The sequence below is a fragment of the Ailuropoda melanoleuca genome, chromosome 10 (genome assembly GCF_002007445.2).
Source record: "Ailuropoda melanoleuca isolate Jingjing chromosome 10, ASM200744v2, whole genome shotgun sequence".
Lineage (NCBI taxonomy): Eukaryota > Metazoa > Chordata > Mammalia > Carnivora > Ursidae > Ailuropoda > Ailuropoda melanoleuca.
The window spans coordinates 69,020,284-69,037,148 of NC_048227.1; the positions used below are offsets into that span (position 1 = coordinate 69,020,284).

Below are 16,865 nucleotides of genomic sequence, written 5' to 3' on the forward strand. Positions count from 1 at the left end.
CCCATAAACTTTATGCTTATTCACTGCACAATGCCTAACTCCAGAGACAGAGAATATGGTACTCTTGTTCTTCAGTTCCATCTTTAATTTAGAAACTTTCTCTATTAATATTTGTTTCTTTCTATTGAACAAAATACATTGTAATGATTATTTTATAAATAGTAGTCTGCAACTGCAGAATGTTCAAAGTAAATTTATATATACCTACTAAAAAGCCTTTTCTACCCCCAAACATATTATTAAACATTGCCAATGGTTTGCATTTTAGTTTATGCTTTTATAAAGAACCAAATCTATGCAAATAATATAGATTTAATACAACAGCTTAGATTCAAGTTTCTCACCTAAGAAGAGAATATGGTCTCACAGACATTTGATCAGTACGTGAAACCTAATGATTCAACATATATTTTATACTGAATTCATTCAGAGCTGAAAATGTACAAACTGCAAAGTAAGTTTTAACTGGAATTCACTACAATTTTATATGATATCCTCCCTCCTTTTCTTATTAATTTGAAGAAAGAAAAACTACTTCATGTTGGGGGGGGAGATACTACAGTAAGATAGTTATATCTCACATAGTATGAACTTTAAAATTGATCTGTTTTCTCGTATTGGAATAATGTCATCTAAGACTATCCAATTAAAAATATCTGAAGAATCAGACTATAAAGATTTTAACACTATGTGGTGCATTCCATTAAAGGGAATGAGTATCACCATGGAACCTACTCTTTTATATAGTATTTGAAAGAAAATGTTTTGCCAGGCAGAAAATCAATTTCCCATCAGGTAAGTAAAAATGCAGCAGAGGAAGCAATAAAGTTAAGATACTGAAGCTGCAAAAGATTAAATTTGAAGTAATCACAGAATAAAGGCTGTACATTTTTTGGGTTATTTTTTTTCGATTGTGGAAAAAAATGAGATGTAATGTTAACAATGTATACCTTTTACGTGCTTTAAAAACATAAAGCACCACTTTGTAAATGATAAAATAGCTATAATAAAGGTGTCTACTTCATGAATGATATATACAGAAGTCTAGCTCAAGAGGCTTTCTAACTGCAAAGATACTGGTGCTCTAAAAAAAATGAGATCAGAGATTATTCTAGGTTTGAGTAAAAACTTCTAAATTTACATATTAGCCTAAAAGGAATTCCCGACGTCCACTGACAAAGATTTGTAAGATAGAGTTTGATGATGGGAAAAATAGAGAAGAAATTCAATGTTAATTCATCCATTCATTCAATAGACATTTATTGTTGTCTACTACCTAAGGCAGACAGCATTTTTGTCTCATGGAAGTTACACTGTAAGGCAGTAGTGAACAAATATATAAAGTCACAGTAAGGTACAGTGCTATTAGAGGAATCCATAGGAAGCAAGACAGAAGCAAGGGAAGAAGTATATTTTAGATAAGGTAGAGATAACTTCTCTGAAGAAATAACATTCAGACTCAGCATAAAAGGCTAAGAAGGAAGTACCTGTATAAAGAGGAGGAGGTAGTAGTCAAGGAAAAGGGAACATCAAGAGCAAAGGCCCAGAGGCATAAACTTAACGTATTCTGAGATACGAAAGAAGTTCCCCAATCATATATCCCATAAGGAATTTGTATCTAGAATATATAAGGAACTCTTACAACTCAATAATAAAAAGACAAATAATTAAAAAATAGGCAAATGATATGAACAGTCATTTCTCTAAGGAAGATACATAACATGAAGAGATGCTCAACATTATTAGTCATCAGGGAAATGCAAATCAAAACCACAATGAAACAGCACTTCACCCCCACGAGGACGGCCAGATCACAATACATGATGATGCTGATGATGATGTGGAGAAATGACAACCTCATAATACTGCTGGTGAAAAGGTAAAACGGCACAGCTGCTTTAGAAAACAGTGAGCCAGTTCCTCAAACTATTAACATAGACTTACCATAAAACTCAGCAATTCTACTTCTAGGTATATATTCTAGAGAAATAAAAACATGTTCATGCAGAAGTCTGTACATGAATGTTTATAGCAGCATTATTTATAATAGCCAAAAGGTGGAAACAATCCAAGTGTCCCTCAGCAGATATAAATATATAAACAAATTATGGTATTTGCACATAATGAATATTATTTAATCATAAAAATGAATGAAGTACTTATCCAGACTACAATGTGAATGAACCTTAGAGATGAACCTTGAAAACATTATGCTAAGGAAAAAAGTCACTCATGAAATACATACTACACTATTCCATTCATATGAAAAGTCCAAACTAGAGAAATCTCTAGAGAGAGAAAGTAGATTTCAGTGGTTGCTTAGGGCTGGGTGAGAGAAGTGGGGGAAGAGGGAGTACTGGGTTTCTTTTTGAGGTGGTGAAAATGTTCTAAAGTTGTTTGTGGTGATGGTTGTACATATCTATTAATATACTATAAAATCATTGAATAGCATGCTTTAAATGGATGAATTGTATAGTATGTTAATTACATTTTAATAAAGCTGTTTTCAACAAAACAAAACAACAAGACCCACAGGGTTATGCAGAGTATGTAGATCAATTTCTATAGAGAGAAAGGCCATGAGATGAAGTCAAGGATGAGGGAGAGAAAAGAATGGGAAAGTGACATATTTGTTCATACAGCTGGCTCACATCAGCTGTTACTGTTTACTTCTTAGAAAGTCCAAAGGAGGGAAACTTTTTCTTATTTTGTTTTTTGTTTTTTAAGGAACGGCCTTTGGAGGGATATATAGGTAAAGAGTGACTATGTAAGACTTGCAAGGAACATGCAGAAGTTCACTTGCAATCGGAGTCACTAATATATTTGAGGCTTTCAATGAGTAGTCATCCGAATTTCTAAGATCAAAAAAGAATGCTGCCAGTGACCCAGTGACTCAGTGCGGTGCTTCTAGTGCTCTGCTGGCCCTGTCAGGAGAACTAGAAACATATAAGCCATGACACAAAAACTCACTCTCTACTTTGAAGATACCAGCCCCAGCTAAGTGAATACAGATCCAAATGGTTTCCTGATAAAGATGGACATTCCACAGTAGCAAGGTATATAGAATACAGAAGTAATCTAGATGCTGATTATTTTATAATTCTGCCTGAATAAATATTACAAAAGTAATTTAAAAATAAAATGAATATAGGATGCTAGAAAGGAAAAGAACAGCAAATCTCTCACCTTCGGATGTCTCTCTAATGCTTCCAATAACCAGAGCATGCTATCCAGTCCCTCAAGCCATTTTATTTCTCAGTATGAAAGTACTGGATTTCTGTTCCTCTTTAGAGAAAGAAGTCCTATCCCGAACACACCAAAATGGAATGGAGTAGAGCAGACCAGCCAATTAGGGATATAACAATAACTCCTGGGAGATCTAAGTTTAGCTTAGGGAAACAAAGCAATCTGTTTTGTTTATCTCATAATCTGTTTCATATAAAAAAGATATTATGAGTCAATCTCCAGTAGTTCACTTTAACAGCTTTTAACCGCAGTACAACTCTCCTTTCTCCCACTCCCCTTTCCTTTTTATCTGCTGCACAGGTAGTTACTATACTCACAATCTTCTTCCAATTTATCTAAACTCTAGGCTAACAGAAAGATAATACTCCAAGTTATTTCTACCACATGGAAGAGAATTTTTTCATGTATGTAAGATTATTTATATATCACATATATGTGATACACAGTGCACATGTGTACATATATACCTGTACACGCTTATATATGTATACACACAATGTATATATATACGTATACAAATAGATAATATTAATCACTAACTTTTAAAGGACTTTTACATTTTAGTATGGTGACCCTAAAAGGGTGCACAAAGAAAAATAACTGAACCAGATGATGTCTCAAGATTCTTATTTACAGATGAAGATAAATTATCTAATAGCTAACACTAATGCCAATGAGCTAACAAGAGGCAATTTAACAGATGAGGAGATGCTAACTGTAGCAAGGAGGATAAATGTAGAAGCTGGGAGACAAATGAGAGGATGTCACCATGTGCACACAACCAAAGTTGATTTTTCCCCCACAACAATGAAATGATATCCCAAAATTCTGCAGTGCAAATGACAACTAAAATAACACCTATCAGAATCAATGAATCATTATATTCAAGTCAAAAAAAGCAAAATGAAAGTACAAGAACTCCTGCCTTCAAAAGAGCTATGTTTTAAAGTATAATAAGCTTAAACACAGTATATTTAAAATTGTACAATGTTTAATTTATTGAACTGTATCTAACCAGAAATATACTTTCAATTTAGCTTTATAGCTGTTAGAAATTCATTTGGCTCCATTTTTCTCATTGGGTTCAGAGATATCTCTGTGATGTACATTCTGGATTATCCACTGGTACCTAGACCATTCTCTCCTACTTAACAAAAAACCAGGACCACTATTATTAGGAGGAAATATTAGGTACTGCTATTAAATTGAGAATAATGTCTTAGTCAAACACTTGTGTTCTAGGGACAAACAGAAAGACAATAGAAGATGTTGTCCAATATGGTGGGAAAATGTGGAATTAAAGAGATCTGAAATGGTACTAAAGTAAAAAAGAGCACTGACAGGAATGAAGCCACAAATGTATTGGGCCTTGTTAGCTATGGGAAGCCATTGGAGGGTTTCAATTAAGGAGTAATGTGATGTAATCCATATTTCAACAGCATTACTCTGGTTGCTGGGTTGAGAACACACTGACTACTTGGCAGATTACTGCAATAATATAGGTGAGAGATGAGGGCTGTAGTGCATGAGAGAAAGAGATTTCAGATAGGCAGAGTCAAGAGCATTTGCTCACAGTTCTCTGACTATAATTTGCTTCTTTCAAGCCTCTCTGCTGTTTTCCTCTGTCAAAAATGCTCTTAGATTACCCAAAAAGCACATATTTCATGCCTTTCTTTAAACACTGATTTTTTTGGATGGGTGTCCTGCATACCTGCTATCCTAGCAGGCTACCTATTTGACTATTTAGTTCCTATCACATTGTACTACCATATAATTATCTAATTACTTGTAGGTATTCTCCAAAAGTTCATGAACTCCTCTAAGGCAGACACCTGAACTTTTATCATATTTATATGATTTATATTATATTTATATTTTAATTCTTGAGGACACAGAACTTATGTATGGCATGCAGATACTAAAAAATATTACTTTGCTGAATAAAGTCCTATGTATATAGAATTCATCAAAAATCATAATTCATTTTTTTAAACCAAAAAGGTTCTGATAAGAATTATTCAGTATCATACAAATAATTTAGTAAGAAATTTATAAAGGAATAGGCATAAATGTATCCACATGCACAAGCTGAAGAAAATAGTATTAACCTCCCATAATAATACTTTATCTTTTTTTTTCAAATTATAACCACAAAAGCACTAAAATAATGTGGCAGTTGACAGTAAATATCTTACCTTGCTTTAGATCAGCATTTTTTGTAACTTCTGACAGATAGCAGTTTGGTAAAGGATATGATGAAAACATTGGCCAAGGATATGGATCATCACCCTAAAAAAGAAGACAAATGACTTTAGGAAGTAATATAAAATACTGAATTTTAAGGCTTTCTGAAAAACTAATTTAAAAAGGCTTTTGTTTTCATAGACACTAGGTTGTAGCCTAACTAACCAAAAGCTATTTGACAATTACAATTCAATACTCCAAAGGATAACTAAAATGAAATGTAATAGAAATGACATTATACAAGTCCTGAAGACAAATATATGGTAACTTGTTCTAGCAACTAGGACTGATAATGATAGCCTTACTATTTTTTTTTCATGAAAGGGAAATTAAAGTCTTCAAAAGAAATATGTATTTCCTATACTGAAATAGGAAACAAATTTAAAAAACCTAAATGTTTATCTTGTATTATCAATCATTTCTATCTCATCTTTCTGAGACTGACAGAGCAAAAATGTACTTAGAAAAAAAAAAATTCCGGGGCGCCTGGGTGGCTCAGTGGGTTCAGCAGCTGCCTTCAGCTCAGGTCATAATCCCAAGGTTCTGGGATCAAGTCCCACATTGGGCTCCCTGCTCAGCGGGCAGTCTGCTTCTCCCTCTCCCTCGCCTCCCCAACCCTGTTGTGCTCTCTCTCTCAAATAAATAAAAAAATAAATAAAACTTAAAAAAAAATCCCTTCAAGAGAAAGCCAATGTCTATGAATATCAATGGAAGAAGTACTCAATATTGCTAATTAAATACAAAAAATATATTCATGTAATAAAAATTAAGTATCATGAAAGACAAAGACATTGAAAGTAAACATCACAGACACAGAAAAATGACAACTTTTTAACGAAACAATAGTCTACTTTGCAACACAAACTAGCATTCATGACCCCTCTGTTGCAAAGAATGCTATTTTCATTTTAAAGTGTAGGATACAAGTAAACACTTTAAATCAGTGTTTACTTGTATCCTCCAGCTTTTCTAGTAACAAAGATTCCTCTTTACCCCACTCACCTTTTCTAGTACCCTTGGAGGCAAAATTCGTTCCATGGGCCCACCAATAAAATTTATTCTAACAAGAACATGATTTCTCTCTACTGATAAGCCATCAATTATGAAATCTCTGAAAAATAAACATATCAATTTTGTTATCTTAATTGAATATGATTTAATTCCAAAATCAAATCAGTGGAATATAAAGAAAAAAGAAAATTTTCTATAGAAAAGTCTAGAAAATGATTCATCATTTAAAAGGACTAAATTCACTTTATCTTATAGCTTTCTTTGTCAGAAAGCAAAGAACTGATGGAGATATAATTGATATAATGAGATAAATATTATAAAATGTTTTCCTGTTAAATGTTACTGTATTTTAAGAAATGGAATTAAGACCTACATTAGACTTTTTCCCATTTCTAGTAAAGGTTCCCTTAGGTTCTAGACCCAGCACCTTAAATTCAAAATCTAAATGTTGCTTTTGAGCAGATTCCAGCTATTGAATGTGTATTCAATAAATGTCAGTCAAATTGAGGTAATGACAATAGAAAAAAATCATCAAGATATTACCATAACCTCGTTTTCCAATAATCAGAACTTATGAATATGAACTAACAAAACTAAGAGAATGGAGTAAAGAGTAACTCTACAAGGGACACAAAATCAAACATTTTGTTTAATGAATCATCTTACACATGCAGCCTGAATTTAAAGGTGATACAACTTCATGGAACCATCAATAAAATCAGGTCTTAAAAAAAAAAAAGAGAAGCTAAATTAAACAAAAACTCAAAAAGCAATACTGTTTAAGTCCTCCCCATAAACATCTATCACAATCTTTCTAATAGTGACATTTATGTTCTAATTGTCTTTTAGTCTGTTATTTAAATCTATTGAATTCAGATAGGGGAAAAAGCATGAAACTATATACACAAAATTACTGTCTTAACAGAGCATCTGTAAAGAAGACTATTATTAATAATATTGTCTTAAAATTTTTGTTTTTATTTTTGTTTTTACCTGTGGCTTTCAGAGGTCTCTAAGATATTTTCTTCTTGAGCATTTAGTAATATTTCAGACACTTGGTACTGAGCCTCTAGCAGGAGAAGAGTGTTTAAATCACAGCATACCACACTTAATAACCTATACAAATAGGAACACAAGAACAGATTTTATAAAATATATCCTAAAAGTTTAGAAACTTTCTTGGTGTCTCAAAGTAATACCTACATACGGAAATACAAATTTTATGAGAAAGATCACAGTTACTTCAAATACATTTGTAATCATTTTGATTAGAAACAGACTTCAAAGGTCTTTCTCATTGGAATATTTAAAGACCACAGGCAATTTCGAAACCAGTTTTTCTTAAAATTATCTAAATCGAGGAATAGTAAGTTCTCAACAACAAATTCAAAAATTAGATAGGGAACATTAGCAAATCCATAAAAACTGCAAATTGCCACCACTTTTTATCAGCAATCAATTACATAAGGAATGAGAGAATAATTCTATCGATCCAGGAAATGTTCAGTAGGTGAAATGTCAATGGCTAACTTTATAATTGTCAGATAAGGCTGAGAACACTAAAACACATTGATCTCTCTCTAAACATGCATGATTTCCACCTGTCTCTCAACATTGTTAAAAGAGAAACAAGTGGACATACACTGCAAAATCTATGAAATATTCTTGCCAAGAAAACTAAACCTGAAACTAACCAACAATTACTACACATTACACTGTCAGCTTACAGGAAATCCAAAAATCAGAGAAACATGTTAAAAGATGACCACAAGGAGGAAATAGTCAACCAAATCCAGAATTTGGAAAATCCCACATATTGTTATATATTATTTCTTTCAGGAAAAAAATATGAAAAATGGGTAAGGTAACTTATAAATTAAAAGCAAAATATTAAGCAAATGTCTTCACATTTGTTCTATGATTCAAGCAAAAACTGTAAAGTGCATTTTTGAGTCACACAAGAAAATATGGGATACCTACTACAGGAGATCAGGAAAATGGTATTAATTTTGTTAGATATAACAATGACAAAGCAGTAATTTTTTTTTATGAACAAGTCTTATATGTTAGAGATACATACTGAATTTTTCATTGGTAAAATGGCATATCTGAAATTTCCTTTAAAGTACTTAAGGAAAAAAATGTGTATGGGAGCGGGAGAAAGATAAAACAAGATCGGAAAATACTGATAATTGATAAAAATAAGTAAGGTACCTGGAACTTTCATTATATTATTGCTCTTTCTACTGTTTATATGTTTAAAAATTCTATGATAATAAAGTATATAAAAAAGATAATATGAAGGCAACACCAGGTGGCTATGGCAGATTGAGTGGTTAGGGACAATTTCTCCGAAAGGTGGCATTTGAGGAAACAGGAGCTCCAAGAAGAAACTAACCTTGTAATCACGCATTTACTGATTTATCTTGGAGTTATACTCAAACATGAGCATAAAGTTATACTTACAAGAACACTTATTACAGAGTGGTCATAAGAGCAAATAAAAAATTTTAAGTGTCCATTCATAGCACAACGTTCAAATGTTTGGAGTAGATTTTATAGTGGTATATATTACGCAGATATTAGAAAAAGCAGTTATTTCTGTTTAGATAATGAATTATCTCCAAAGTATGTTAAGTGAAAAAGGAGAGGCAGAAAGCATTGTATATAGCAGTAGCATTTGAACAAAAATGGAAAAGCATTTGAATATACACAAATAAATATTTGGAGTTTTTTTGTTTGGGGGTTTTTAAAAAAAAGATTTTATTTATTTATTTTGAGAGAGCGAAAGCGTGTGCACACAAGCAAGGGGAGGGGCAGAGGGAGAGAGAAAGAATCTTAAGCTTGGAGCCTGATGTGTGGCTCAATCCCACGATTCTGAGATCATGACCTGAGATAAAATCAAGAGTCAGACGCCTAACTGACTGAGCCACCCAGGCGCCTCTAAATACATACATGTTTTTACATAGAATCCCTCTCAAGGACAAAACAACTGGTAAGAATTGTGAGCTTTGGAGGTGGGGAGGAGATCTGAGTGACTGGAGAGGAATATACATCTCTCTGAGTATCTTTTATAGTTTTTGAATTTTGGTGCAATCGCATGTTTTACCTATTCAATAGAATCCATAGAGAGAAAAAATGTTTGGCAGATGACTTTAAGAGTTAAAAATGGCAAAAGAGTTAAAATCATGGAGTAGTAGGAAGACCTTATGCTTGCCTCATCCCTGGAACATAGCTAGATAATTATCAAGTTATTCTGAACACCCAGGAAATCAATCTGAGGACTGAGAGAACAGACTGCACAACTAGAGGGAGAAAAGAGGCTACACTGTAGAAGGTAGGAGATGTTGTGATGTGATTTGGGGAAGGAAAGAATCATGGGTGCTGCAGAGAGGAGGGAGCCCCAATCATGGAGAGATGAGAGAGAGAAAAAGAAAGGGGGGAGAGGGAGAAAGAGAGAGAGAGAGAGAGGCAGAGAGGCAGAGAGAAAGCAGCACACAGGGGATTGCACAAAACACTTCCCCAAAAACACTGAGTGGGAAAATAAGAGGGGCTGATTATCCCAAGTTTTTATAAACAACGAAGCTGAAGGTCTGAAGTTTTAGAAGTCCATACCACCGCCAGGATGAACCTGGGGGGCACAGCAGTGCTCCTGTAGAGAAGCATGGCAGAGGACCCAGAGCTGATGGCATGCTCTGAGGATCTCCTGAGTCAGGCTGGGAGAGAGTTCTATTTTTTGAAATGCATTTGGGACAGGCATCACTGTCTCTCAGGGGACAGAAGAGCTGTGGATGCCACTGAGTTGCCCCGTTCATTAGCATATGAACAGAGATGCCTGCTGAGGACAGCTAACCTGGATGTGGGCTTTTTGTTACACTTTACCATAAACTCCAAACCCCTACACTGTTGTGTGACTGCTTTTCTGGAACAAACCAGTACTAGCCACAGCTTGGTGAGACTCTCCCCAAGAGATTCAGTGCCAGTTCCCTAAAATTTGACAATTTGAAAACCCAGCCACAATCCTGAGATAAAACACAGGGGCACTAGGTCTCCAGCAGACAGATCACTTGGACACAGACAGGGTGAATGCAAGAATCTCACGGAAGCCAGGGACACCAGAGGGGAGACTGTTTGCTCTTCTGTGAGGTCTTCCTGAACAACAGTGGCCATGAATTCCCCTGTCCAGAAACGAGAGCAGGCTGACACCATTTTTCCTCCTCCCATCAGCATGGAAGGACTTCAGTGACGGGCACAGTGTACAGCGTTGAGGCTTGAGAATCTTATACCACCCCCTGCCCCCATGTGCTCTGTGAGAGTGCCTTTTTAATAGGGCAAGTGTGATTGAGAGCCAGAGCAGCAACAAGCTCCTCCCCCAGAAGACCAGCAAAAAAACCCTGCATGCACCAGGTCTACTGATCATAGAATGACGCAAAGCTTCAGCTCTAGTGGAAGCAGGACCAGGCACAGCTTTCCTAACACACAGAAGACAGAGACTGGACAAAACGCCAGGATGGAGGAATTCATCCTTAACGAAAGAACAAGAAGAGGTCATGGGCAGGGAGCTAATCAAAACAGATATAAGTAATATGCCTGAACCATAATTTAAAACAACAATCATAAGGATATTAGCTGGGCTTGAGAAAAGCACAGAAAAAGCCAGAGAGACCCTTACAACAAAGATAAAAGACCTAAAAAGTAGTCAGGCTGAAATTTAAAAAATGCTATAACCAAGATGCAACAGACTGGATGTAATGATCACAAGCATGGAAAAAGTAGAAGAATGAATAAGTGATATAGAAGATAGAATTATGGAAAATTGAACCTGAAAAGAAGAGGTAAAGAAAAATACTGGATCACAAATGTAAACTTAGGGAACTCAGTGGCTCCATAAAGCATAATAATATACATATCATAGGAGTGCCAGAAGAATAAGAGAGGGAAAAAGGTGCAGAAGGTTTATTTGAGCAAATTATAGCTGAAAACTATCCTAATCTGGGGAAAGAAACAGACATCTAAATCAAGGAGGCACAGAGAACTCCAATCAAAATCAACAAAAGCCTACCAACACCAAGATATATCCTGGTAAAATTTGAAAAATAAATAGATCAGGAAGGAATCCAGACAGCAGCGGGGGAAAAGAATCCCTAATCTACAAGGGAAGACAAATCAGGTTAACAGCAGACCACTCCACAGAAATCTGGCAGGCCAGAAGAAAGTGGCATGATATATTCAGTGTGCTGAATGGTAAAAATCAGCAGCAAAGGATATTTTATCCAGCATGGCTATCATTCAGAATCAAAAGGAGAGATAGAGTTTCCTAGATAAACAAAAACTAAAGGAGCTCGTGAACGCTAAACCAGCCCTGCAAGAAATATTAAAGAGGACTCTTTGAGAGGGAAAGAAAAACTAAAAGCAACAAAGGCCAGATAGGAACAGAGAAAATCTCCAGGAACAACGACTTTACAGGTAACACAATGGCACTAAATGCATATCTATCAATAATCACTCTGAATGTAATGTAATAAATGCTCCCATAGAAAGACACAGCGTATCAAAATGGATTAAAAAAATAAGATCCACCTGCAGGCTGCCTAACAAGAGATTCATTTTAGAGCTAAAGACACCTCCAGATTGAAAGTGATGGGATGGAGAACTATCTACACACTAACAGACATCAAAAGAAAGTCAGAGTAGTCATAATTATATCAGACAAACTAGATTTTTAAACCAAAGACTGTAACAAGAAATGAAGAAACCACTTTATCATAATAAAGGGGTCTATCCAACAAGAAGATCTAACAACTATAACTATTTATGTCCCCAACTTGGGAGTACCCAAATATATAATTAATAACAAACATAAAGAAACTCACTGATAATAATACAGTAACAGTAGAGGGCTTTAACAACCCACTTCAGCAATGAATAGATCATCTAAGCAGAAAATCAACAAGGAAACAATGGCTTTGAATGACACACTGGACCAGATGGACTTAACAGACATATTCAGAATGTTTCAACCTAAAGTAGCAGAATACACATTATTTTCCAGTGCACATGGAACATTCTCCAAAATAGATCACATACAGAGTCATAAATCAGGCCTTAACAAGAAAATAAAAGATTGAGATGCATTTTTTTCTGATCACAATGCTATAAAATGTGAAGTCAACCACAAGAAACAATTTGGAAAAACCACAGATAACATGGAGGTTAAAGAACATCCTACTAAAGAATGAATGGATTAACAAGGAAATTAAAGAAGAAATTTAAAAATACATGAAAGCAAATGAAAGTGAAAACAAGACTGTTCAGAACCTTTGGGATATAGCAAAGGCAGACCTAAGAGGGAAGTATATATCAATATAGTCTACCTCAAGAACCAAGAAAAGTCTCAAATATACAACCTAACATTACACCTAAAGGAGCTAGAAAATAAAGAGCCTAAAGCCAGCATAAGAAGGGAAATAATGAAGATTAGAAAAGGAATAAACAATATAGAAACAAACAAACAAAAAACAGTAGAAAAGATCAATGAAACTAAGAGGCGGTTCTTCAAAAGAAATAATAAAATTGATAAACCTCTAATGATGAAAATGATAAAGCTCATTTTTTTCAGAGTCAGACTTACCAAAAAAAGAACCCAAATAAATAAAATCACAAATGAAAGAGGAGAAATCATAACCAACACCATAGAAATACAAACAATTATTAAGAGAATATTATGAAAAATTATATGCGTAACAAATTGGGCAATCTGGAAGAAATGGACAAAATCCTAGAAACTTACAAATTACCAAAATTAAAAAAGGAAGAAATAGAAAATTCGAACAAACCCATAACCAGCAAAGAAACTGAATCAGTAATTAAAAAAATCTACCAACAAACAAAAGTCCATGACCAGATGGCTCCCCAGGGGAATTTTACCAGACATTTAAATAAGAGTTAACAATGGGATAACTGGGTTACTCAGTTGGTTGAGTGTGTTACTCTTGGCTTCAATTCAGGTCATGAGATCGAGCCCCATGAGATCAAGCTTCACTCTCAGCAGGGAGCACACACTCCCTCTCTCTAAAATAAATCTTAAGAAAAAAAGAAGAGTTAATACCTATTCTTCTCAAACTGTTCCAAAAAGTAGAAATGGAAGGAAAACTTCCAAACTTATTCTATGAGAACAGCATTACCTTGATTCCAAAATCAGACAAAGACCCCACTAAAAAGAATTATAGGCCAATATTCCTGACACACACGGATGCAAAAATTCTCAACAAGATACTAGCAAATTTAATCTAATAGCACATCAAAAGGTTTATTCACCACAATCAAGTGGGATTTATTCCTGGGCTGCAGGGGTGATTCAATATTCACAAATCAATCAATGTGATACATCACATAATAAAAGAAAAGAACCTTATGATCCTCTCAATAGATGCAGAAAAAGCATCTGACAAAATATATAATCCATTCTTGATAAAAACCCTCAACAAAGTAGGTTCAGAGGGCACATACCTCAACATCATAAAGGCCATGTACGAAAGACCCACAGCTAATATCATCCTCAATGGGAAAAAACAGAGAGCTTTTCTTCTAATGTCAGGAACAAGACAGGGATGCCCAAGTTTACCATTGTTATTTACCATAGTGATGGAAGACCTATCCTCAGCAATCAGACAACAAAAAGAAATAAAAGGCATCCAAATTAGCAAGGTAGAAGTCAAACTTTCACTATTTGCAGACAGCATGATACTCTATGTAGAAAACCCAAAAGACTCCACCAAAAAATTGCTAGAACAGATACACAAATTCAGCAAAGTTGTAGGATATAAAAGCAATGCATAGAAATCTGTTGCATTTCTATCCACCAATAATGAAACAGAAAGAGAAATCAAGGAATCAATCCCATTTACAACAGCACCAAAACCCATAAGATACCTAGGGATACACCTAACCAAAAAGGTAAAAGATCCATACTCTGAAAACTATAGAACACTTATGAAAGAAATTGAAGAGGACACAAAAAAATGGAAAAACTTCCCAGGCTCATGGATCAGAAAAACAAATATTGTTAAAATTTCTATACTACCCCAAGCAATCTACACATTTAATGCATCCCTATCAAAATACAAAGAACATTTTTCAGAGCTAGAACAAACAATCCTAAAATTTGTATGGAACCACAAAAGATCCCAAGTGGCCAAAGCAATCCTGAAAAAGAAAAACAAATCTGAAGGCATCACAATTCCAGACTTTAAGCTATATTACAAAACTGTGATCATCAAGACAGTATGTTACTGGCACAAAATCAGACACAAAGATCAGTGAACAGAATACAGAACCCAGAAATGGATCCACAACTATATAATCAACTAATCTTCAACAAAGCAGGAAAGAGTATCTAATGGAAAAAAAGACAGTCTCTTCAACAAATGGTGTTGGGAAAACTGAACAGCCACATGTGAAAGAATGAAACTGGACCACTTTCTTACAGCATTGACAAAAATGAACTCAAAATGGATGAAAGACCTAAATGTGAAACAGGGAACCATCAAAATCCTAGAAGAGAACAAAGGCAGCAATCTCTTTGACCTCGGCCATATAAACTTCTTGTTAGACATGTCTCCAGAGGCAAGGGAAACAAAAGCACAAATGAACTACTGGGACTTCATCAAGATAAAAAGCTTCTGCACAGCAAAGGAAACAATCAGCAAAACTAAAAGGCAGTCTATGGAATGGGACAAAATATTTGTAAATGATGTATCTGATAAAGGATTAGTATTCAAAATCTATAAAGAACTTACTAAACTCACCACCCAAAAAACAAATAATCCAATTAAGAAATGAGCAGAAGACATGAATAGACATTTTTCCAAAGAAGAAGACATACAAATGTCCAACATGAAAAGATGGTCAATGTCATTCATCATCAGGGAAATACAAATCAAAACCACCATGAGATACCACCTCACACCTGTCAGAATGGCTAAAATTGGCAAAACAGGAAACAACAGTTGGCAAAGATGTGGAGAAAGGGGAACCTTCTCACACTGTTGGTGGGACTGCAAACTGGTGCAGCCACTCTGGAAAACAGTACGGAGGTTCCTCAAAAAGTTAAAAATAGAGCTACCCTATGACCCAGCAATTGCACTACTAGGTATTTAACCAAAGGATACAAAAATACTGATTTGAAGGGGCACATGCACCCTGATGTTTATAGCAACATTATCAATAATAGCAAATTATGGAAAGAACCCAAATGTCCATCGACTGATGAATGGTAAAGAAGATGTGGTACATATACATAATGGAATATTACTCTGCTATCAAAAAGAATGAAACCTTGCCATTTGTCAACAATGTGCATGGAGCTAGAGTGTATTATGTGCTAAGCGAAATACATCAGTCAGAGAAAGACAAGTACTATATGATCTCACTCATATGTATAATTAAGAAACAAAACAGATGAACACAGAGTAAGGGGGAAAAAGAGGGAAGCAAATCACAGGCCCTTAACTACAGAAAAAAAAAAAAAGTTGATGGAGGGGAGGTGGGCAGGGAATGGGCCAAGTGGATGATGGGTATTAAGGAGCACACGTGTTGGGCTGAACACTGGGTATTACGTGAAAGTGATGAAGCACTAAATTCTATTCCTGAAACCAATATAACACTATATGTTAACTAACTAGATTTTAAATAAAAATTTGATTAAAAAAAGAGTCAAAATGGCAATTCAATGTAACTCCCCAGGAATCTGGCAAAATAACCAAATGCATATAAAACTAAGTGAAAAAAATCTCATCAATTTAGGGAAAGAGTCCATACTTAGTTTATAAAAGTAAAACAGTTTTTGCTAGATAAAATGCAATGAAATCAAAAGACTCAGAGTTCTACTTTGAAGACTATAGTGTTAATTTGGCATTTCCCTAGAAATAACTTTAAGGATTGGGGGGGAGAAGAAAATAGCATAATATAAAAATTTTTCGCCACAAAATGAGTTGAAGGCAATGAAGTGCAGCAGTAGAACAAATACTGCTAGGGGAGGGATAGAAATTGAGGGAAAAAATGTCATGGCTACCATGACAAAAAAAACCAAAAACAGCAAAATAACTCCTCCCTCCCAATGCTACCAAGAATAAATTCCTGAGAAAAAACAATAAATTTCTCAAAATTGAGGCCTATAACATATATAGAAAACTTTATCCTCTGTTTCCAACAGTGAAAATGGTACATAAGACAGCAGCAGGAGTATGCCTGGTCCTACTATGTTTCTTTCTTTCTTTTTTTTTTTTTTTTTAAGATTTTATTTATTTATTTGACAGAGATAGAGACAACCAGCAAGAGAGGGAACACAAGCAGGGGGAGTGGGA

The 16,865-nt window shown here is 34.8% G+C and overlaps 1 protein-coding gene across 1 annotated transcript in view; it reads right to left on the minus strand.

Annotated features, from left to right (window-relative positions):
• TBC1D32 (TBC1 domain family member 32) overlaps nucleotides 1-16,865 on the minus strand; it is a 164,797-nt gene that overhangs the window by 63,032 nt on the left and 84,900 nt on the right. Inside the window, exons 13-15 of the mRNA XM_034670774.1 lie at nucleotides 7,495-7,617; nucleotides 6,493-6,601; nucleotides 5,442-5,535 (exon numbers count right to left, since the gene is read on the minus strand). Coding sequence (XP_034526665.1) covers nucleotides 5,442-5,535; nucleotides 6,493-6,601; nucleotides 7,495-7,617 — 326 coding nt within the window. The remainder of the gene's footprint in view (nucleotides 1-5,441; nucleotides 5,536-6,492; nucleotides 6,602-7,494; nucleotides 7,618-16,865) is intronic.